Raw genomic sequence first — 24580 nt, forward strand, 5'->3', positions numbered from 1 at the left:
TAAAAGTGCCTCTTGAAGGATGAAACTAAAAGCTTTGTTGAAATTGTGCATATTGTGTATTTTGTTCCTTTATTATCACTCTTTGAGAACAGATGTTAACACACAGGTTTTTTGAATGCTAATGTATAATTTTAGTGTATGTGTGCTTTAAATTTTATTTTTAATTCTTTGCAAGATAGAACACAGAAAGAGGTCTTGGCATACTAGGGTAGTGTACACTTTGATTATAGTTGACTGAAACTACATGCTAGAGGGCTAAGTCCACACTTCATTGTAAAGCATTTCCTCTTACCGTTTGCTTTACATTTTAATTTAAGGAGAAAAACGTTGCTAATGCCTGTAGTACAGTGATGAATTAAGGGCTAGTCATTCTAGGTGTGGCACACCCTGGTAATTTCTTCTGTGGCTGAGGCAGGACGATCACAAGTTCAAGGCCAGTCTGAGCTAGGTGTTAACCTAGGGAGCTAGCACCAGATTTTGTTGTTGTATTTTTTAAAGTCAGGTTGGGTGGCTCACATCTGTGAATCCCAGCACTTGAGAGGCTAAGGCTAGAGGATTGCAGCAAGTTCCAGGCAAGACCTGGTCTACATATGAATTCCAGACTAGTCAGGGCTGCATAGCTAGACTGTAGGTCAAAAAAACTAAGCCAGAACAATAAAAGGGCTGGTCATTCTAGACTTTTTAAAGCTTTTGCTTCGTTTCTTTCTCTTCATAAGCAACCTTAAAAAGATTATGTCTAACTTCTTTTTCTTTGCCATTTAGACTAACTATCCAGTGTGGGTTCTACCTGATGACTTTATCTTGAAGTACAGTGCTCTCTACATGTTAGGTGTTTCTCTGTTCTTATTTGCATATGCACACGTAGGTCACATACATATGTGGGATACCTTTTATTTGTTCTTTGACAGTTTCATACAAGTAAACAATGATCTTGGTCATACCCATCCCAGCTCCTCTCTCTCCTACTCCATTCCCCGCAGAAACCCCAACACACCCTTCTTCCTTCACATTCTCTCCCCGTTTGGGGGGAGCTCACTGAGTCATTTAGTGTTGCCTGCTGGAATATTGCCTGTTCTTGTGTAGGTCACCACACCTGTCATGAGTTCTTGAACACAAGGGCCATGCCGTGTCCAGAAGATGGTATTTCACAGGACTCCTTCCATCTCTCCCTCTCCCTCTCCCTCCTCTCTCTCTCTCTCTGTCTCTCTCTCTCTCTCTCTCTCTCTGTCTCTCTCTCTCTCTCTCTCTCTGTGTGTGTGTGTGTGTGTGTGTGTGTGTGTGTGTGTGTTAGGGCTGAACACCCAGAAGTTACTTACTGTGGGTACTTGGATCAGTTATGAGTCTCTGCATGAGCTTATGACACTGGAAAACTTTAAAACCTGCATAAGGTTGAGGGCATCTCTAATCCGTGTATTGAAACATAAATATTTAGAAGACAGTTTGACAGCTTGTCTATTTAACAAGACAACATTAGAATTTTCCCAGCTATGGCCTATGACCTTCTGAGCCATATAGTAGGATATTGACCAGGTTTAAAGTACCAGACATGAATCCTGTCCTGTGGAGCAGGCCCCAAATCCAATCCAAAAGTGATGAGTTACTCCATAACTTCATGTCAATCTGTTGTACTGGTGGGCTCATCTTACCTGGCAAGTTGGTATTGTAGAGTTCAACGTTTGCTGATGGTTTTTCTGTTCAGTTGTCACAGCAACTCAGCTAAACCATGTTTTCTCCAGCTCTCTGAAGAGAGTGTTTTTGTTTCTTGTAGTTCTTATTTATTTATTTGTTTGTTTTTCAAGACAGGGTTTCTCTGTGTAGATTTTTGGATCAAGCGCCCCCCACTCCTCCACTGGCTCTTGGTTGGTCTCACTTCCCGGTGCCGGTTCCCTTTTGTATTATCCTCACCTTGACTGTGAGTTGGACTGAGTGACTCAATTCTTAGGAAGGTTGTATCTTCAAATAATGAGCTGTTGCCTCTGAGACTAAGTTGTGAAAAGGTTGTCTTGTTTCTTTCCTTCTCTCTTCTCTCTTTTGTTTGTTGTTTGTTTGTTTCAAGACAGGTTGACACTGAAGGATTTTGTTCATCATAGTAGACAAATTCTCTTGCACACAGACTGCTGTGTGACATCACACCATCCTGAATGTACCCAGTCTTGGCTGATCTCTGAAGCAAAGCAAGGTTGGATGAGAGAACAAAATTGTTGGTATATATAATTCTTCTGGAATCTGAGGAAGATGTGCGTGAGGGCTCAAAAAGAAGTGAAAAGCTGTCCTAAAAACCAGTACCTGCTCTGTGGATGCAGACAGTGCAGACACACTTAATTTCAGTAGCATGGAATAGCATAGGAACAAGGTGATGTGACTAAGGCAGCGTCGGAAGGTGTTAAACATACCACTGGGCTTCTTTTTGATGCTTATAGTAAAATGCAGGAAGTACCTGTGAGTCTCCTTCTAGCATTGTGGACATACCATTCTTACAGTATTTATTATAATGTATGGACTTGATTATTCTCACTGAGCTGTGAGTGGCCTTTAAACTACTTTTCTACATCTTGCAGTTGGGATTATCAGATATAGAATATAAATGCCTAAAGATACTGAATGTTTATGATTGTGTACACCATTGTATACTCAGTACCTGTAAGAGTGTTTGCTCAGAACAGATGCTTAATGAAGATTTATTAAATTAACTGAGTGTCCTAGTTTCTGTTGCTGTGATAAACACCACAGCCGAAGGAAGCCGCTTCAGGGAGGGAAGAATCGCTGCAGTTTGCACTTCCAGGTCACAGTCCACCGTCACGGGAAGTCAGGAACTGAAGTAGAAACACACCGGGAAAACCACTTACTGGCTCACTCTTGGCTCATGCTCAGGTCACTAGCTTTCTGTCTTTCCTTAAAACAAGAAGCCAGAAATACACACTGGAGAAAAGACAGCATCTTCCATAAATGTTGCTGGTCAAACTGGATGGCTGCATGTAGAAGAAGAATCTAAATAGGTCCATACATAACACCCTGTTCAAACTCAACACCAAGTGGACCAAAGGCTTTGTGGTGGTTTGAATAGGAACGGCCCCCGGAGGGTCCTGTATTTGAATGCTCGGTCACTAGGGAATGGCCCTACTTGACAGGGATTGGGAGGTGTGGTCTTGTTAGAGGAAGTGTGTCACTGGGGGTGGGCTTTGAGGTTTCAAAAGCTCAAACCAAGCTCAGTGTCCTTGACTTCCTGCTTCTTTCGGATTCGGATGTAGAATTATCAACTCCAGCAGCATGTCTGCTTGCCTGTTCCCTGCCGTAATGTACTAAGCCTCTGAAACTAAGCCAGCCCCAATGCTTTCTTTTGTAAGAGCTGCTGTGGTCATAGTGTCTTCACAGCAATAGAGCACTGACTGAGACAGACCTCAACATAAAATAAATACATTGAAGCTGATAGACGAGAAAGTGGGAATACACTTGAACTCATTGATACAGGGGAAGACTTTCTGAACAGAGCACCCTTAGCACAGGCACTAAGATCAACACTTACTAAATGCGACCTCATGAAATTGAAAAGCTTCTGTATGGCAGAGGACACCATCCAGGCTACATAATAGGAGAAGATCTTTAACAATTACACATCTAATAGAAGATTAGCATCTAAAATATATTAAAAATAAAACACCTGAACATAAGAAAACAACCCAATTATAAATGTACAGAGCCAAGCAGAGAGTTCTCAAAAGATGAAATACAAAGGGCTGAGCAACGAAGAAATGTTCAGCATCCTTAGTCACCAGGGAAATGCAAATCAAAACTACATTGAGATTTCATTGTGCACCAGTCAGAATGGATAAGTTCAATAAAACAAATGGCAGCTAATGGTGGTGAAGAGATGGGGGGATGGGAACACTGTCCGTTGCTGATGGAAGTGCAAACTTGTACAGCCACTATGGAAATCAGTGTCATGGTTCCTTAGGAAGCAGGGACTAGATCTACCTCAAGGTCTAGCCATACTACTTGTCCTAGTTAGGGTGTCTATTGCTGTGAAGAGACACCATGAACACAGCACCTCTTATAAGGAAAACATTTAATTGAGGCTGGCTTCCAGTTTTAGAGGTTAAGTCCATTATCATCATGGTGGGACATGGCGGTGTGCAGGCAGACATGGTGCTGGAGAAGGAGCTGAGAGTTCTACATCTTGATCTGCAGGCAGCAGGAGACTGTCACAGTAGGCCTAGCTTGAGCATGTAATATCTCAAGGCCCGCCTCCATAGTGACACACTTCCTCCAACATGGGCCTTACCTCCTAATAGTGCCACTCCCTATGGGCCAAGCATTCAAACACATGGTCTGTGGGGCCATTCCTATTCAAACCACCATACCACTCTTGGGCATATACCCAAAGGATTCTGTATCTTAGTACAGAGACACTTGCTCATCCATGTTCATGGCTGCTCTGTTCATAATAGCCAGAAATTGAAAACAGCCTAGATGTTCATCAAACTGATGAATAGATAATGAAATTGTGGTGCACTTAAACAATGGGCTATTATTCCGCTGTTTAAAAAATGAAATTTGTATGTTAAATGGGTGAAGCGAGAAAAAAAATCATCCTGAGTGAGGTAGCTCAGACCAAAAAAGACAAATCCCGTGGTTTTTTTCTATGTGGACATTAGCTTTTAAGCCTTCAGTATGCATGCTGCAGTCCACATGGCCACAGAGGGTAGATACCTAGTAAGGGACTAGCCGGGAGGGGAGGGTTCCCCAAGGGAGGGGAAACAGAACATGTTGTCATGGAGAGACTGGGTTGCGGGGAGACTGGAGAGAGAGGGAGGGTTAAATTGGGGGTGATGGAAGAGAAGGGCAAGGGGGAAACAACTAAGACCAAGGGCCATCTGAGGGTCACACGGAAAACTGCTAATGTAGAGGCTTTTATATACATGTGGAGTCACCAGATAACGAGGAAAACAATGACCCGCTTGACATCTTATGTCACCAGGTGAAACCTCCAGTGCTAGGAATGGATTACATCTAGCTGAGTTGTCAGCCAAAGGGGCCCCATAGAGACCCCAGGCATCTCAGACTATTGTCAAGGCTATTGATTGCTCTCTGCAAATTGACGATTAGGCCCTATTGCAGAAGCCAACACTTAATGTATCTTATTCAACACAGAGAAGTCAAGCTGGTGCCTAACTGGAGACTGCCCCCCATGACTAAGCCTTCATGGTTCTAGAAGGTCCTCTGTACACTACCAGAGGAGAAAGGTAGCCATCAACCCAGCTTCAGACCCTGACCACAACTGTGACCTGCCTGGGAGATGGATACTCTGGTGCAGCAGTGGGGGTGAATACGGATGTTGTGGGAGTAACCATCCACTCTGATTGGACTTAAGGACCGCTCCCTGGGATGGATCTCACTGGCCAGCAGTGCTGCAGTGGCCGAGACCCTGAGGCTGGGTAGGTCATGGATCTAGGGAAGAGCAAAGACTACTTACTGTTCAGCTAACGGAGCACAGCAGAAAAGTAAATCCTAGCGACACCCTGCTATACCCATACATCAGTGCCTTGTTCAGCCACAGTCAAAGAAGCTGCTGCTGCTTGCAGTAGATGGGACCTAACTTAGAGACCAACAACTGGACAGTGGGCAGAGAGTGAGGGAGTTTGGAGTACTCAGTCCTAAATGGAATGTCTTCATCAAATCCCTCCCCTCATGGCTCAGGCATCTATGCATAAGAAGAAGTGGAAAGATTATAAGAGTGAGCAGTGATGCATGACTTTAAGGAAATGGTATCTTCTAGCCACAGCAGCACCTAAGCACATACAGACTCATTGAGATCGGCAGCATGCGTAGACTCAAGCCTGACCGCACCTAAGCATGTACAGACTCATTGAGATCGGCAACATGCGTAGACTCAAGCCTGACCGCACCTAAGCATGTACAGACTCACTGAGATCGGCAACATGCAAAGACTCAAGCCTGACGAGGTCCCAGTGCTGAGAGGGAGAAGTGGACAAGGACTCTTCATTCCTAACCAAGAAGCCAGCTGCAGTTGATACCCAATTGCAAAAAGGAGAAATTAGTTTTCTCCAGTTGAATATCACTAGCATATTAACCAGACTTAAGAGTAGGCCCTATACCCAGGAATATTTGGCCAACACAAAATGAACTCTGGTATTTTCATTGAGTATATGTCTCATAGTATATTGTTTGGACTTCTTTTTTTGTCTTATGGGTCTTTTCCTTATGTATTTTATTTTTTACATTTATTTATTGGTATATTTTTTTAAATGTGCCTTGGTGTTTTGCCTGCGTGTCTATCTGTGTGAGGGTGTGGGATCCCCTGAAACTGGAATTACAGACAGGCTTGAGCTGCCATGTGGGTGATGGCAATTGAACTGGGATCCGCTGGAAGAACATCCAGTGCTCTTAACTGCTGAGCCATCTCTCCAGCCCCTCTTTGTGTATTTTAGTTTCTGCTTTTGTTTATTTGCATGCATGCATGCATTCATTCATTCATTCATTCTTGAGACAGGGTTTCTCTGTGTATCTCTGGTTGTCCTGGAACTCACTCTGTAGATCAGGCTGTCCTCAAACTCGGGGATCTGCCTGCCTCTGTCTGGGATTAAAGATGTGTGCCACCACCTGGCTTGGTTTCTGTCTTTGTGGAGGTATTTTGTGTATGTTTCTTGTTTGTTTTTTAAAGACAAAGCTAGAAAGGGTATGTATAGTGGGGAAGATCTGGGAGGAGATGGGGAGGGGAAAAGCATGATCAGAGTATGTTGTTTGAAAAAACGTTTTCAGTTAAAAATGTGTGCATGTGTGTGTGTGTGTGTGCGCGCACACACACTACAGTGTACATTAAAAGTTAGAGGACAGCTTCGAGACATCTGATCTCTTCCCTCATGTGGGTGTAGGGGGCTGACTCATGTCCTCAGGTTTCACCTTTACCTCTGGCTGCCCCTCATTTCTTTCTTACACAGTTGAGGCCCACCTGCCTAGGGATGGTGCCACCTACAGTATGCTATGCCCTCCACAGTCAGTTATCAATCAAGACAACAATGTACAGACATGCCCACAGGCCAAGCCGATTGAAGCAAATTTCATTGGTTGATTGATTATTGTTGTTGTTTGTTATACAGAGCCTCTTTATGTAGCCCTGGATGTCCTGGAACTCGATCTGTTGACCAGGCTGGCCTTAATCTCATAGACAGAGATCCTTTGGCTCTGTCTTCTGAATGCTGGGATTAAAGGCGTGAGCCACCATGCCCAGGGTGAAGCAGTTTATAACTGAATTTCCCTCTTTCCTGGTGACTTTAGGTTGTTTCAAGTCAACAATAAAAACTAAGACATGACCTCATGAATCTCCAATTCAAGGTATCAATGTGAGATTTAAATGAAGTGATGTGTAGAAAGCAATTAGACAATGCCTAGCAAGTGTTAATTGCTCAGTGTTGGTTGTGTTTAGCTATTTTATTATATAGTCCTTGATTCATAGAAAACTACAATGAATAAAACAATTCCTGAAGAGAAAGATTTGTTTATAGTTTCGGGTGACAAATTATAAGCCAGTTGAATTTTGAAATATGAGTCCTTGGACATGAAGATACTTTTTTTTCCTGGCTGTGATGGTGAAATTGTCTCTCCTGCAGTAAACAGGAAGCAAACTGGACAAAAGATAGGAAGCAACAGTGTGTTTGCGAGTGTACAAAACAGCTTATTGTAGGGAAAACGGACCGTGCTCAGGTATGAGAGAGCAGTGTTTAAAGGACTGCTGGGGAAGAAAACTCTCTGAAGGGCTGGGGTGGTGACACTGCCCAGAGAGACCATGCGCCAGTGCACATGCGTAGGTGAGCTGGGACAGACCTTTTAATCCGAGGAGTGATGAGTCACCTGTTTCCGACCTCACACAGGAATCCGTGGGAATGGGACGCCTGAGAGGAGCGACCTTGTGGTGAGGTGAACTCTGACTGCTCTGGACTTCTTCCAGAAGACATTCAGACCACAGTGCATGCAGGGGCTTCTCAGAACATGTTGCCTGAGTAGATGGAGGAGGTAGACGTAGGCTTGAGGGAGATTACAGTGACTGGAAAGAGCTGGACCAGGTGTCACAGAAGAGGGAGTGGCGTAAAAACAAACCCTCAAAATCTTCAGAAGAGTCTCCTTCAGTCTTTGCTAAAGGAGTTATGTAGAACTTGCCTACCAAGAGACTCCCTTGAGGCTGGACATGGAATGACCCGAGGGACCTCTATATCGAGTGATTTTCCAAGCCGGGTGTTTGAACACTGACCAGAGTTAGTGGAGTCTCTAGATGGACCATGCCTTGAGAGTAAGATTAAATCTAGAAAAAGGTGACTCCCATTTTATTTCTTAAAGTAAGATCAACACAAGCTTTAAAAGGTCAAGCTGATCTACAGATTTTGTAACTGACTTTCAGAACAAAGCCCGACAATATTTAAAGGATGATAGAAAAATCCAGATACTTCAGAACAATATTTGGAATCTAATAAAGCAATTTCAATGAAGAATATGTGAACTTTAATGAAGAGATGATAGAATCAAAGAAATAAATGAAATAAACAGACAAGTTTTATTTAGGTGTGTGTGTGTGTGTGTGTGTGTGTGTGTGTGTGTGAGAGAGAGAGAGAGAGAGAGAGAGAGAGAGCGAGCGCGCGCGCGAGAGCACACTAGAGAGAATGTGAATCTGAGAAGAGTGTGTGAAGCTCAGAGGACAACTTTGTGGAGACTGATAAAAAAAATCATTGAACTTGAAGGCGTAATGATAGAGACTACTTATAAAACACAGAATAAAGACTCAAAGAAACAACATGGGTAGAGTTGTACTTCCAGAAGAAAGGTGGGGGAAAAGAGAACTGACAGAGGACGATTGAAAATTTTCACCTTTATAAAAGCTAACCTAATAAGATCATTGAAGAAGTTCAGTTAATCCTGAGAATAATCACACAGAAGATCATTTAATGCAGATCGTAATCAAACAGCTGAGAACTTGTGATGGATAAAAATAGCTAAGAAAATATGGTATTGAGGAACAACAAAAAATGACAGATTTCTTGGCAAAACCAAAATAAGGCAGAAAACAGAATGGAATATTTTGAAATGCTAGGAAGTAAAATGTAAATCTGTATTGAATACCACACACAGTCAAAGTATCCTTTAAAAGCTATGTCATTTTTCATACATGGGAAATTTTCCTCCCGGAAATAAGGGTGGCTCTTTGTGGGGAAGGAAAATGATATCAGATGGAAATTTACCTTACAAAGGAATAAAGGGCACCAGAAGTAGCAGATGAGTGAGGTAAATGCATTTTTATTATTACTGGATTTCTTTATAAGATCATTGCTGTATTTCAGACTTACAATATACTGTGGCTCTATAATGTATCCATAGGATACATGACAGCAGTCATAGAAAGAATAGGACAGTGGTGGAAATGCAGTCTTAAGGGTCTTATGTTGCATGCAAAGTGATATCATTTAATTGAAGATATTCTGTGATAAGGTAAATAAGCACATGATAAAAAGCTCTAGAGCAATCAAGCAAAACTTCAAAGAAAAATTAAGTTAGTGTGTCTGTAGATGTTTAACTAGCCAAAGTTATGCAAAGGGAGAGAAAGAACAGACAGATGGGACAGAAAAAATAAGTAGCAAGATGGTAGATTGATATGGCTATATTAATTGGTCTAAACATTTTGATAAAAATACAGATTATCAACTGGATGTGGTGATGCATGCTTGTAACCTTAGCACTTGGTAGGTGGAGGCCTGACAATCACAAGTTTTTTTTGTTTTTTTTTTTTGTTTTTTGTTTTTTGAGCTGAGGACCGAACCCAGGGCCTTGTGCTTGCTAGGCAAGCACTCTACCACTGAGCTAAATCCCCAACCTCACGATCACAAGTTTTAAGGCCAGTCACTGTTACATATTGAATTTGAAGCTAGCCTGGGCTACAGGACCCTGTCAGAGGAACAGAACAGACTTTAGGAATATTACCAAGGAGAGAAAGGACCATTTCTGCTGTAGTATCCCCCAAACACCCTATATTAGATGTTCAATCCTAGATCCAGCATTTTAAATTATTTCTACTTTATGTGCATGGATGTTTTGCCTGCATGTTTGTTAATGTGTACCACTTGTAGAGAGAGGTTAGAAGAGAGCATTGGGTCCCTTGGAACTGGAGTTAAAGGTGTTTGTGAGCCACCCTGTGGGTGCTGGAAATTGAACCCAGGTCCTCTGGAAGAGCAGCCAGTGTTCTTAACTACTGAGCTATCAGAGGATAGCCTGTTGGGAATTTGGGGGTGGAGGGGGGTGGGCGCCGTTAGTTTTACTTACAGTCCTTCCATTTTTATGCTTGAAAAGTTTTCCCTCTTTTTCTAAACAAGTGTGTCTACCCTTTCTATGTGTTGATTTTGTGGATAATAGAAGTTATAAAGATATACAGCTCTAACATAGCAAGGGCCACAGATCTTGTGTAAAGGAATATCTAGAGGTCATGATTTCAGATGCTGTGCTAGTGCCATGGAAGTTACAAAGAACCAGTTTGTCTGGAACTGGTAGTTGGGAGCTCTGAATTCCAGAGCCCAAGGCATTGATTGAAAATTTCAGTGCCACGCCTTGCCGTGCATAGTCTCTTCATAGGCTTTGTTTTTAAAGAACAAGTAAAGCATGTTTGAGCCATTGTTTGGATTTACTTTGAATAGAAAAGTGTCTGAATTTATTGCACACACCTGTTGTTGATGGAAGACACATTACAGGGCATTCTCTTCCCTGCATATCAAGTCCACCACATTTGCGATAAGTGGCTTTTCCTCATAACCGAGAACATTAATTTTTTGCCCCATTGGCCATTTACAGAGATACTTTTATATGTCAGGTGTCTTAGCACTGGGATGAAGCAGGATTGCTGCTTTACACTGTTGCTGTTGGAGGAGCACAGGACCTTTGCTTGTTCACATTGCAGCAGCACATGGGAGTGGGTGCTTTTGACCTAGCTTTTGTTTCTTGGGTTTGGGTGGCTATTAAAGGAAGATTTTCTAGAGGAATGTCTTCTGAATTGAGATCGAAAGGTTGAACATGACTTACCCAGACTAAAGGAAGGGATGTGAGGGTGATCAAGCAGAGAAGACCTGGAGGCGTGGCACACTAGGGACTGCCACTGACAAGGCCCAGAGGATTGAGGCTGCAGATAATCTGCCAGATCGGAAAGGGTCTGGTTGGCTGTCAGAGGCTCTTCCTCGCTCTGGACGACCTTATAAAATACAGCATTTGTTCACTGACACATCTTTTCTTCAAGATTCCCTACCCCCCTCTTCATAATTAGTTAGGGAAACAAATTTGTCAGTTTTCAGAACTTGGACTGAAAGAGAATAATGAGGTAGGCGTATAAACTGTTCTCAGCAGGCTGCGACTTACTCTTTATATTTTCCAGGGTTTACCATTGCCTCATCGGCTTTAGTCAATGTTTAAATGAGTACTTTAAGGGAAGAGGTGGGATTCAAAACAGAAAATGCTCAGTATTTTAAAAGTTTTAAAGATAGATCTATCTGTCTGTCTGTCTATCTATCATCTATCTATTTTTGGTTTTTTGAGACAGAGTTTCTCTGTGTAGCTTTGGTGCCTGTCCTGGATCTCGCTCTGTAGACCAGGCTGGCCTGGAACTCACAGAGATCCACCTGGCTCTGCCTTCTGAGTACTTAGGATTAAAGGCGTATGTCACCACTGCCCAGTGAAAGATTTATTTTTATCATTTTAAATTATGTATATATTTGTGTGTCTGTGCACACAAGTGCAGGTTCCTATGGAGGCCAGAGTCATCGGGTCCCCCTGGAGTTAGAGACTGCCAGAGGTGTTTTCTGGGACTTAAATTCAGCTCTCTATAAGACCAGTATGTGCTTTTAACTACTGAGCCACCTTTCCAGCCCCTTTTAAAGTTTTTTTTTTTAATTGCATTATTTGTGTGTGTGTGTGTGTGTGTGTGTGTGTGTGTGTGTGTGTGAGAGAGAGAGAGAGAGAGAGAGAGAGAGAGAGAGAGAGAGAGAGAGTGAGTGAGTCAGTTCTTGCCTTCCACTGTGTGGGTCTTGGATCAAACTCAGATCTTTAGGCTTGGTGGCAAGTGCCTTTACAGGTTGAGCAATCTCATTGACCACAAGAAAATGTTTAGGATTTTACTTGTGACCATATGTAACTCTTTGTTCTCTGTGTGATTATAAAATAAAATAACAATTGCAATGATCTGGGGCATGGGTTTGGTAGAAGTTAACTCTTGGATAATTGGAAGTCCTTGAAATGAAATCAGGCCCATTTGTAAGGTTAGTTTGATTAGTGTGCTGACAGAACTGAAGCAGTAACTGGTCTTGTTGGTGAAGAAGTGTACCAGACAACTTTAATCTGTTCGACGTCCCATGAATAGACACAGGTCTACATAATTGTGTGTGTTCTTTTTGCCCCTCCATGAGACAGCTAGCTGTCTTGCAACTATCCCAGGTGGTGATTATCTAGTTAGAACATGTATGAACATGTGTAGTTATTGCTTTTCGTTTCTCACAATAATTCAGGTACATATTTTCTCGAGTTTATGGACAAGACATTTTTGTTGAATCAAAACATGCTATAAGAGGAAGTTGTACGTACATGCAGAGATATAGTTATTTTGGTTTTTTGAGACAAGGTTTCTCTGTGATAGTTAGCTTTTTACAACAGGCATTGCTGCAGTGAAATATTGCCATTGGGAAAGCAAATTATTATGTGAGACATATGTGTCGAAGCAGTTCTTGTGATGATTACCAACACAGCTGCCGCAACCATTGTGTTAGTGCAGATGACTCTTCTATAACTAAAACTTTATACTTAGTAGTCTCACACACACATGACCTTAACAAGAGCAAGGTACTGGCCATTATGTAAGACAAATTGCTAAACAGTCTTATTAATAAAAAAAAAAAAAACCCAGAGCCAGATATTGGGGTAAAACCTGAGAGAGCAGAAAGAAGCCAGCCACGTTCTTACCACTTGAAATCCTCAGCCCAAAAGAGATACTTCCTGTATACCCATGCCTATATGCCTTTCTGTTCTACATCTCACTTCCTCTCTCCACCCAGCTACATCACTTCCTATCTATCTGTACAGCCCTCTAGACCTCTATGGTTAGTGCTGGGATTCAGGGTGTGTGTTGCCACACCTGGCTCTGTTCCCCAGTGTGGCCTTGAACTCACAGAGATCCAGATGGATCTCTGCCTCCCAAATGCTAGGATTAAAGGCATGTGCTACTATTGCTTCACTTCTGTGTGTAATATAGTGGCTGGCTTTTTCCTCTGATCCTCAGATAAGCTTTATTAGGGTGCACAATGTTTTGGGGACAAAATATCAACACACCATTATGTAGAACTAGAGTGATAACGTTGTTAATATAATCTTACATGTTTCTTTGTGCCCATTTGTATGTGTACTTCCTTCCCTTTCCTCTGTTAGTAGTAAGTGTCTCCCTCTGTCATCCTCCCTCCCGTTCACCTGTTTCACGTGAGTCCTGTGATGTCATTCTTAGGATCTTGCTCTGGCTGAGTCCCTTCGGTTTGCTTATGGAGGGTTGTATTGCTTACTTGTGATGCTGAAGAAACCCTAGTTTTGGGTCACACCGTGGTCAAGGGATTTGGGAGATAAAAAGCAGTTCAGTTTTGGGGCCGACAAGCATTAGGGGAAATTTACTATGAAGTTGCAGTTTGAAGCTGAGTATTGGCCCATGCTCACTGTGTGTTCAGAGTTGGTACTGAATCCTGTGTTGTTTTCTTTATTCTATTCGTGGTCGTCTTAATCCTCATATTGTCATCTAGTGCTTTGGTTTGCGTTTGTTTTAAGATCTCTGAGTTAGGAGTTACTGCTACAACAGTGTCTTATAGTAGGGTTGCTTTGACGCTTCTTAGGCTCTTGGCTCTAGTTCCTTCTTTCTGTGCTATTTTCCTTAAAAAATAATTCTGTCAGAGATTGTCTTTGGTTGTCAAGTCGTCTTTGATTGCCAGTGTTTCACCCTTTGGATGTGGGTGTACATGTGCCACAACAGATGTGTTTGGGGAGTCAGTTGTTGGGGGCCCTGGGATTGAACAGGTTGCCAGGCTTCGTGACATATGCTCTGCTTGCTGAGCCATCTTGCTGGCCCGGGGTATCACAGTTGAACTGTTTTCTTAGTGCATGAAGTTATCTCAGTGTCTTCAGCCCCTGCCCTCTGCTCTTGCCCACGGAACGGTTCATCCTTTTCCTCTTGTGTGCCTGTAAGGGTGTTTTGTTTTTCAGTCTGCAGGAGCGCATGCTTTCACCACGGTGTGTGTGTCTAGATCCTGCTTCTGTTTCATTCCGAAGATCATGTCTTTCATCAGTTCTGGAAAACAGCCGTTATCCTTTTGAACGTTATCTTTTCTTACTGATTTCTCGAATTTACACTCCGTGCACACTGTAATGACTATCTCATTAGTTTCTCCCTCCCACTTCTTAAGTTCCACTTGTATCTCTATTTCATGTTTGTGCTATCTGGTTGGGCAATTTCTTTTACATCGCTCGGTTCACTAATTCATTCTGTTAACCCTTCCCCCTTGTTTTGATTTTTGGTGTTTGTTTTCAGACAGGAGCTTACTATATAGCCTCCACTGGCCTAGAACTTGGTGCGTTGCAGTCCTGTCTGGCCTTAAACTCCTGCCTCGGCCTACCAGGTGCTGCTGCGATTAAAGGCTTATGCCATCACGTCTAGCCCACGAATTCTTTTAAACTTTATTTAACGTTTAATGTACCTGTCAGGCTTTATTTTTACTTTTGCTTTTATTTATGTAGTTGGAACAGGATCAAACCCAGGGCCTCATGAATGCTAGGGATGTGCTTTATTTACTACTGAACAGAAGTCCTTTTAAAATGATTTATTACTCTGTGTGTGTGTGTGTGTGTGTGTGTGTGTGTGTGTGTGTAGTATGATAGGTATGTATGGGCACACCTATGTCACAGCTTTTGTGTGTGTGTAGGTCCAAAGACAACTTTGTAGAGTTGATTCTTTTCTTCCATCTGTATGTGGTTTCTGGGAATTGGCTCAGGTCCTCAGGCTTCATCGGCAAGTACCTTCAGTGACGCACCATCTCACTGCTAGGCAGCTGTCTGCCCGTCCCTCTCCAGTCGAGGCCTTTTGCACTGTACTTTTTAAGGTCTTTGTTCACACTTGTCTTCTTAGAGTCAGACTTAGTGTGTGCGTAGCTAGCTGTTAAAGAGACACACTCGACTGAAGGGTGAAGGTTCTGAACTAACAGCATCGATTATTTCAGAACACATGGTGTAAATGAAGTTATAGTATATAGCCATTTGTAATCAACTGTGAGTTGTGTTATCAATACCTCGTTCTATAAAGTGGAAAACTTAGTTTCTTCGTTTCCTCCTGAACTTTTTTTATTTTTATTTTTTTTAAACAAACACTTTTGCTTTTTACCTAGGTGACAAAACACGGCCACCTTCCTCAAGCCCCTCCAGCATTATCCGGCGCACTTCTTCCCTGGATACACTTGCAGCTCCATACCTTGCTGGGCACTGGCCCCGAGACAGTCGTGGGCAAGCTGCACCCTGCATGAGGGACAAAGCCACACAGGTAGGTTTCTCTTCCTTGTTCTCCTCGGAAGCATTTAGTGCACGTCAGAATCTCCTCAGAGGCGCTTCCAGATACTCTGCTGAATTATGTGGAATGGACATTTCAAAAAGTTCTCAAAAGTAATTCCTATACAGATAGATAATTGTGGGTGTACTTTCCCCCACTTATTGCTTAGAAGTTGGAATTTGGACTTGAAAATTTCTAATAGTAGGATTTCTCTGCATACCACTGAACAGTTTTGTGTCAGAAAAATCCTCCATGTATTGGTAAACTACATTATATTGCAGATACTCTTCTTTTCTTAAACGTGTGTGTCTGTGTACCTGTGTCTGCATGCTTATGCCATGTTGTGCGTATGGACAAGAGAGTCAGTTCTCTTTCCATGTTTCCGTGAACTCTGGGGAGGAAACACAGGCCATCAGCAGTGCACCTTTATAAGCCCTTCACTGGCCCCGTCGCTAATAGATCCCGTAAATGTAAACATCTCAAAAATGGAAGTCTGAAAAGCCAAGTTTCCTGCTTTTACATTTATGAGACTGATTCATTAAAGGAATCTTAGAAAGTCATTCATATAATGATTCATAAATTTATAGTTGAAGAATTGAAGTCTGTATTGCACAGGCATTTTCATGAGTGCATGCTAGTTTGGAGTTTCTTTTTATAATATTACCACATTGTAATTAATTAAATATTTGTATAATCCTGTATTCATCGTTTTTCATACTTAGTAGATGGTGAATCCTGGTGAGGTAAAGCTGTGTCTGGCTTATTGTTCTTTTCTCAGGGTTACACCTGGCATAGTAAGTGCTTAGGGAGCATTTGCAAAGCAGTGGATCAGCAGCACAGGATTGCATTCTTGTTAATGGAGAATGAAAGACTTTAAAGACTTCGAATATTGTTGGGATCAGCCAGCTAGTGTCTCAAATTTACACTGTTAGTAGCTGGTAATAATCCATCCTAGCATTTTTGGAGAGAATATCTTTGTTCAAAGGCAAGCACACACGGGTTGGGGTGGTTTAGAATTTTCATGTGGTTATCTAGGATTCCGGGTGTTCCTGCGGACTTGTGTTTTCTGGTAGGATACTCTTGAAGCTGAGTTCTCCTGTTAGGGCAGATGGTTAGGGTTTGGGGTTGGTTGTTCTGAGGTTTCTACTCCAGGAGCAAATAAAGGAAAGAAATGAAATGATTCTGTTCCTCAGAAAGCAGTGTCTTTAAAAAAAAAAAAAAAAAAAAAAAAAAAAAACTTTATTGACAAGCAATTCACATAGTATATAATTTTACTGTTTGCACAATTTGATAGACTTTAGTCCAGCATCCTCATAGGCCTGTGACACCATCACCACTTCCTGTTTTGGAACATGCTGTCTTCAGTTTCATACATAGATATCATGTATGGTGATTACATTCCACCTTATTTTTTTACATGAACATAATATTTGCAATTGTAACCATTTTTAAGTTCACAATTCAGTGGCATGAATTACATTCAAGATATGAATTACACTCATATTCATTAATTACACTCACGGTATTAATTACATTTGTGGTATTCATTGATTACATTCACAGTATTCATTCAATAACTATTTATGAGAAAGCAGTGTTTTTTCTGAAATAGTTAAAAGCCTTCCATAGAACTCTATTTACAATCTGTAACTGCTATACTTGGAGCAAAACAGTGAGAAAAATTAGCACAGTTTCCACGTGGCTTTTCTATGTAATAACATGTCACTTGTGTTTGTTTGGGTTTCCTTAACCCTCTCTGCTGTCTCAGGGTCCATGGCTCAGGTCTCCTGAAGAGTTAGTGAGAATACACTGTGCCTTTGTGAACTTGCTCTGCACACGCAGTTCAGGAAGCCTTTTCACTTGCCAATGGGGCTTGGGTTAACCTGTAACTCTCATATCTGGGTGCCTATAAATTGGGAATATTAAGGGTACAAACAAGCACATATATAACTTTCAGCATGGTCAGGATTGATTGTAAAATCTCTGAGAATAGTACAATAATAGTTGAATACCTCAATTTTTTTTTCACAGATGCCCCCTTTTGGTATAGAGGCCCTTTGGAAGGGGAGCTAATAAAAATTCATTATATTCCTTATTGACAGGCACTTCATGTTAACTATTAGATCAACTGTGTAGAAGAACATTAGTAAAAATGTATACCGCTTTAAAATTATAATAATAATAATTTTTAAAGGGGCTGTAGAGGACTCAGTAAAGTGTTTGTCACATGAGCTTAAGAAGCTAAATACCTATTCCCCAGAACCCACTAAGCACAGCTCCGTCTAGTATAGCAGCGGGAATCTATAATCTCAGTGAAGATGGGGAGGCAGAGTCATGAGGGCTCTTAGAGATGCTGGCCATCCTGTCTGCCCAGCGAGCTCCAGGTTCAGTGAGAGACCCAGTCTCAAAGAGTAAGGGGGAGTGGCAGCAGCTAGCAGCACAGTGGCCCAAGATGACCAACGGGACAGGAAGAGGAGGAGCTGCGGAAACATGGCCTGAAGGTGGCCGTCCCAGCCGCACATTGCTCTCCAAGATCCACGTGCTCCACAGGTCTGTCTCCCATGTCCTCCTTGTTGTTAGCCAGACTCAGGAAACCTCAAGAAATTGTACAAGGACCAGAAGTACAAGCTCCTGGACCTGTGGCCCAAGAAGATGAGACCCCTGTGCCACCAGCTACCCCACACCAAGAGAAGCTGTCAGCCAGCAAGCAGCAGCAGCAGCCTAGAGAGGGGCTGAACACGCTTCCCAAGTGCAGTAGTCAAGTCCCAGGAGTCTGCGACAGTCGGCACAGACCGGCCCAGAGCAGGGTCTGAGGGGGACACCTGCAGCTGGCTTCTCACCTCCACATGCACACACAAACACATACGTCTCACACATTTTTTTAAATCACAATAAACTACATAATCTATGAAATTTATTGTTTTTGACTATTTAACAAGATTTTGTTGAGACAAAATTTTTTTTTGCACTAAAAAAATGTGATTGGAAACTATACCCTGCAGACAGGAGTTATTCAAAGACATTTTATCCCATTGGCCAGGACAGGATAGACAGTGTTGGAAACATGAAGTCTGGCTCCAGCTGCTTTAGGAAGACTGTCTTGTACTTGGAGTATTTTTGTGTGCCACAGCTGCAAGGTGACTTAAAAGGCAACTAGCAATGTGCCTGAGTTGCAGGTCCTAGGATTAGTTAAAAAGTTCCTCACTGATCCCAAGAAGATGCTGGAGCATTGAAACAGACTGTGGCTCTTACAGATAAGCAATGTTGAAGCCATTGAGATAACTACATCCAAAAATTATAGAGTCAGGCTTGGGTATATTGTAGGAAGATGCCAGTGTCCCCACGACTCTGGAAGATGTCATGTAACTGAACTGATAGGCAGAGTAACGGTAAACCTCTGAAGTCCTGGATGATAACAGCTGTGAGCCCAACCCCGTCTACAGTTTCCCGTGGGTTCTCCTTTCTTTGTGTTTTGTCTCTTTGTTTGGTTTTGTCTTAATGGAAACCATGTTCTATAGCATCCTTGATTGAATCTCATCTAAGACATCTTCCAGAAGAGTGGCATCACCTGGCTTTTCATTCCCTTCATTCACTATTGCACTATTCCAGAAGGTGTGTGTCAGCTCCTTTCTGTCCACTCATACGCCATGATCTCTAGCATTTGGAATCCTTGTTCAAAATGCTTCCCTCCCTTTTCTGTGTGTAAATTATTGCATCAAAATTATATTTGTCTGTGGGATCTATAGTTGCTACAAGATCCCTGTCTGCATGGAGAGGAGTTCCATTGCTTCACGTCACAGTGCAGATAGAAGAGGGTCACCAGTCCCAGAGAGAGTGACCTTTCCTCTTATTGTTGTCTGTCGGAGTCTTATGCTTAAAGTCTAGCAACTTTAATACATCTTGAGTTTTTCCACAATCAAATGATTCTGCTGAATATTCATCAGTGTATTCCTAGATACTTGTGAATCTGAATATATTCTTCAATGCTCAAATCCCAAAATCTTTGCCATAGTAATTGATGGAAAAATTTATGTTCCAGTTTTGCTATAATTTTTATCTTTTGTTACTTCTTTATTAATTATGAATAACTTCAAAGAGATGCTATAAAGGATGTTACTGAAGTTTTTCTTCCTAACTAGACAGTTGGAAACCAGTTCCTAGGAGACCAAACTATATGTCCCAGTCTCCAAAATAAATTATTCTTGTTTTGTTTTGTTTTTCAAGACAGGGTTTCTCAGTATGGCCTGGCTGTCCTGGAACTCTCTGTAGACCAGAACTGGCCTCAAAACTCAGAGATCCACCTACCTCTGCCCCTCCAATGCTGGAACTAAAGGCGTGCACCGACACTCCCAGCTTAAAAATAAGCTATTCTTTTACTTACTGTCCCGAACCTTTTAGGCTTGCAATAAAATTTCCTATAATGGTGAATTGCAAATGTCCAACATGAAATTTTTTGGCACCATCAGGTGAAATGAATTTAACCACAATCTTCTGGGGAGGAAGAGACAAAAGCTGCCCCTTTAATCTGTGTTCTGGGCTGTGTTCAATTACTTGCTGCAGCAGTGCCTGTGTTAATGATTTCTGTTTAGTTGCTTGCACTCAGCACTGTGCCACGTTTAAGCTTCTCTGCCAGTCTCTTGACTTGAACTGGAATATCTAGTCTTGACATGTCATTGTTGTCTCCAATAAAAATTCACAGAAAGCTGAAAATTTGCTACTTCTTTATTTCGAAACTGGAACTTCAGATTCTGATTGAACTTTTTCTGGTCAAAGAGCCGATACACTAGAAAGCAGACAGGTGATCACCGGGTGCTGCACTCCATGCCAGCCCAACCTCCCTCTCTACATGTCCTGCCCCCATGCCAGTTTAAAACTGACAGATACCTATTTCTGGGCCAGCATGATGGCTCAGTGGGTAAAGGTGTTTGCCACCAGAGCCTGATGGCTTGCCTTCAACCCCCCAGAGCCTCCGACAAGTTGTCCTCTGACCTCCATACAGCTCGGTGACACTCCCGCACGTACCCACACCCATCCACATACACTCTGCATAGATAAATGTAATGAAATTTAAAACATACCAGTTACTGTAATTCATATCTTTTCAAAAGAAAAATTAAATTCATCAAGGATAAGTAACTTGTCTGAGATGTCACAAACATTTTATAACTTGTAGGATTTAGGCCTGGTGTTTAACATCAACACATATGCACTAAACTCTGAATTATGTTGCATAATGGAATGTCTTTTAGATTTAAAAGTTTTAATACTGAATTCTCATTAATTTTGTGATGGGTATTTTTGTTGTTGTTTTGAGGTTTTTTTTTTTGTTGTTGTTGTTTTGTTATTTTGAGTCAAGATCTTACTGTGTATCCTTGGCTGGCCTAGAACTTCCTATGTAGATCAATCAGACTGTCCTCAAACTCATAGAATGCTCCTTTTGTGCGCTGGGAGTAAAGGCATGTGCCACTCTGCCAGGTGTTCCAGGTGTTTAGACTGTTGACATAGAGCCTGCAGACCCTCCTGTGAGAAAGCAGAAACAGCAGGGCTAGTTGGAGGTTCCCAGTGGGAGGTGGGATTTAGAGTGGCATGGTGGTCACTGTCTGAACTGAATCTTGAGGTATTCTGAGTGGAGTCCTGTTAGCCTTAGGGAGCTAAGCGTGGGCAGGTGACTAGTTAGAATCACAGTTTCTTGATTTGGGAAAACCTTGCATTTTTATTTGTAGCACAAATCCTAATTGGTCTTAATAATAAAATCCCGGAGCCAGATATCAGGGTAAATGCTGAGAGATCAGAGATGAAGGAGCCAGCCACCAGCCACTGGTTACCTTGCCAACTCCCATGTTCATTTTTTCAAATAGCCGAATAGGAGCCAGGCCTAAGTAAATATGGGTGTGTCTTAGGGTTTCCATTGCTGTGAAGACACCAGGACCGCGGCAACTCTTCAGAGGAAACAGTTGATCAGGGTGGAGGCTACAGTTTCAGAAGTCCAGTCCATTATCACCACGATGGGGAGCATGGCGGCATGCAGGCAGATGTGGTGCTGGAGTAGCTGAGAGTCCAATCTTGCAGGCAGCAGGAGGTCAACTGGGACACTGGGCAGTATGCTGAGTGTAGGGAACCTCAAAGCCCACCCCCACAGTGACACACTTCCTCCAACAAGGCCAGCTCTCCCAAAGTGCCTCTCCCTTTGGAGGCTGTTTTCTTTCACACCACAGTTTGTGTCGTTCAGGTCTTTTCCTTGAGAGCAGTGCTGTAAGGAATAGTGTAGCCGTCTCATTTTGTGAAGGTGTGCATGGGGACGGGGAGATGGCAGCTCAGTGGGCAGTGTTTTTGCTGTACAAGTGGGAGGGTCTGGATTTGAGTCCCAGAACCAAAGTCAGAAGGCTGGTGGTGGCGCACGCCTTGATCCCAGCACACGGGAGTCAGAGCCAGGCAGATCTCTGAGTTTAGGCCAGCCTGGTCTACATAGCCAGTTCCAGGACAGCCAGGACTACACAGAGAAACCCTGTCTTGGGAAAAAAAGGAAAAAGACAAGGAAATGGCCTGGCAGTGGTGGCACGCACCTTTAATCCCAGCACACGGAGGCAGAGGCAGAAGGATCTCTGTGAGTTCGAGGCCAGCCTGGTCTACAGAGTGAGATTCAGGAAAGGCTCCAGAACTACGCAGTGAAACCCTGTCTCAAAAGACACCCCCCCCCCAAAAAAAAAGAAAGAAGGAAGGAAGGAAGGAAGAAAAAGACGAGGAAACAGAAAAAGGTGGCAGTGGTGGCACATTCTTGTAATACCCGTGCTGAGGAGGCAGAGACAGGTAGATCCCTGGGGTTGCTGGCTAGCCAGTGTTGCCTGTTTGGTGAGTCTCAAACCAGTAAGAGACTGTCTCAAAAAATAAGACGAACAGCTCCTGAGGAATTTTCAGTTGAGATGGTCTACTCTTGCTTCCACGCACAAGTCCCCCCTTCCACGTGAACATATAGACACATACACATGCACAGAGATGTACATTTGGCAGGGTAAATTACCAGAAGAGTTGGATTGCTCAGCAGTGTTTGACTTGTAACTGACACCAGCCAAAGCTTTCTCAAAAGACTGTCCTAATTTATACCTGCACCATCAATGTAGGAATGTGTGTTATCCACACTTCACAGTCATAGTTAAGTTTAAACTTGATTTCTCTTATTTTTCATGGGGTTGAGCATATTTTCTCATGTCAAGAATTTCCAGGCAGTGGTGGCGCATGCCTTTAATCCCAGCACTTGGGAGGCAGAGGCAGGAGGATCTCTGTGAGTTCGAGGGCAGCCTGGGCTACCAAATGAGTTCTAGGAAAAGTCGCAAAGCTACACAGGGAAACCCTGTCTTGAAAAACCAAAAAAAAAAAAAAAAAAAAAAAAAAAATTTACTTATATTTGTATTTTCTGAAACTTAAGTTCCAAATTTGATATAACCATCAAAAATTAATGTTTTTGAGGCTGTTCTGTACACATACTCTAGGCAAGAGTAAACAGTAGCAGGTTGAAGTTATGGGCTTTGGAGTTAAGTTTATTTTTGCTTCCTAGCCTTGAGAACCTAGGAACCTTATATAACCTCTCATTGTCGTAGTTTATCTTCAAGATTTATAGAATGTTTAATAATGCCTGGTAAAAGCACAGGAATCTATCTTTTTTTTTTTTTTTCCCCTCAAGATGGGTTTCTTTGTGTAGCTATCTGTCCTGGATCTCGCTCTGTAGACCAGGCTGGCCTTGAACTCACAGAGATCTTCCTGCCTCTGCCTCTGCCTCCCGAGTGCTGGGATTAAAGGCATGTGCTACGACACCCAGCCTAAGAACACAGGAATACTAATCACTAATACTGCTGCCGTGCTTCTCTGTACTCTGCTCTGTTAACGGTCTACTTATAGATTCGTAAGGATAAGACTGAACGTACAGTAATGGAAATGAAAGAGAGGTCAAAGTATCAATTATAATTACCTAGTGCTGAGAGGCTTTGGGTAGTTTGTGGTGTTTGAAATATTCTGGAGAAGTGGCCCAGTGCTTCAGAGCTCTGTTCTTGCACCCACATGGTGACTCACAATCACCTACAGGCACACAAGGTGCACATACATACATGCAGGCAAAACACTTACACACATAAAATAAATCTTAAAAGATTAAAATATGCTGTAATATACTTCAATTTTTATGTAGCATACATTATTTAATAGATAAAGTCTGATGCAGTATTGTTAAGTACTTGTTGTCAACATGACTGTTTTCCTCTACAATAGACCGAGAGTACGTGGGCCGAAGAATATGCTGAAAAGAAGAAAGGGTCTCATAAGCGCTCAGCATCCTGGGGCAGCACCGAACAGCTTAAAGAGGTTAGTAATGTGCTTTGTGGACGCAGAAATTTGGCTTTTCCAGTTGGCTAGTTCCTTAAAAGTCATAGACTGCAAAGATTTGTCCTTTTCCTGGCACAGGAAGGTATTATGTGTGTATGTAGAGTATGTGTGTGTCTGTGCATGAACATGTGGAGACCAAAGGTCCGTGTCAGGTGTCGGCTACTTTCACTCTCTACCTTATTGAGATAAGGTCTCTGACTGAACCTCTCACTGTTTTGGTTGTGCGGAGTAGCTAGTGCACCCCATCTGTCTGTGTTATACCTCCTATTAATCCCATTGAATGAGAGTAAAGACTATCACCCATTTTTTTTTTGGTCAATTTAAACAAGCTTTATTTTCTGTCAGACAGTGCTATCTCCCCATAGCAGGGTTTGAAAATACAGCATTGAGGGGCTGGAGAGATGGTTCAAAGGTTAAGAGCACTGCTTAACCTTCCAAAGGTCCTGAGTTCAATTCCCAGCAACCACATGGTGGCTCACAACCATCTATAATGAGACCTGGTGCCCTCTTCTGGCCTGCAGGCACACATACAGATAGAGGACTATATACATAATAAATTAATAAATCTTAAAAAAAAAAAAGAAAATACAGCATTGAACATAG

The 24580-nt window shown here is 42.3% G+C and overlaps 1 protein-coding gene and 1 pseudogene across 1 annotated transcript in view; one reads left to right on the forward strand and one right to left on the reverse strand.

Annotated features, from left to right (window-relative positions):
- Fam117b (family with sequence similarity 117 member B) overlaps nt 1-24580 on the forward strand; it is a 71897-nt gene that overhangs the window by 18773 nt on the left and 28544 nt on the right. Inside the window, exons 2-3 of the mRNA XM_036173148.1 lie at nt 15447-15598; nt 23864-23956. Coding sequence (XP_036029041.1) covers nt 15447-15598; nt 23864-23956 — 245 coding nt within the window. The remainder of the gene's footprint in view (nt 1-15446; nt 15599-23863; nt 23957-24580) is intronic.
- LOC118573346 lies at nt 18594-21444 on the reverse strand (annotated as a pseudogene).

This window comes from Onychomys torridus, chromosome 23 (assembly GCF_903995425.1).
Source record: "Onychomys torridus chromosome 23, mOncTor1.1, whole genome shotgun sequence".
NCBI lineage: Eukaryota > Metazoa > Chordata > Mammalia > Rodentia > Cricetidae > Onychomys > Onychomys torridus.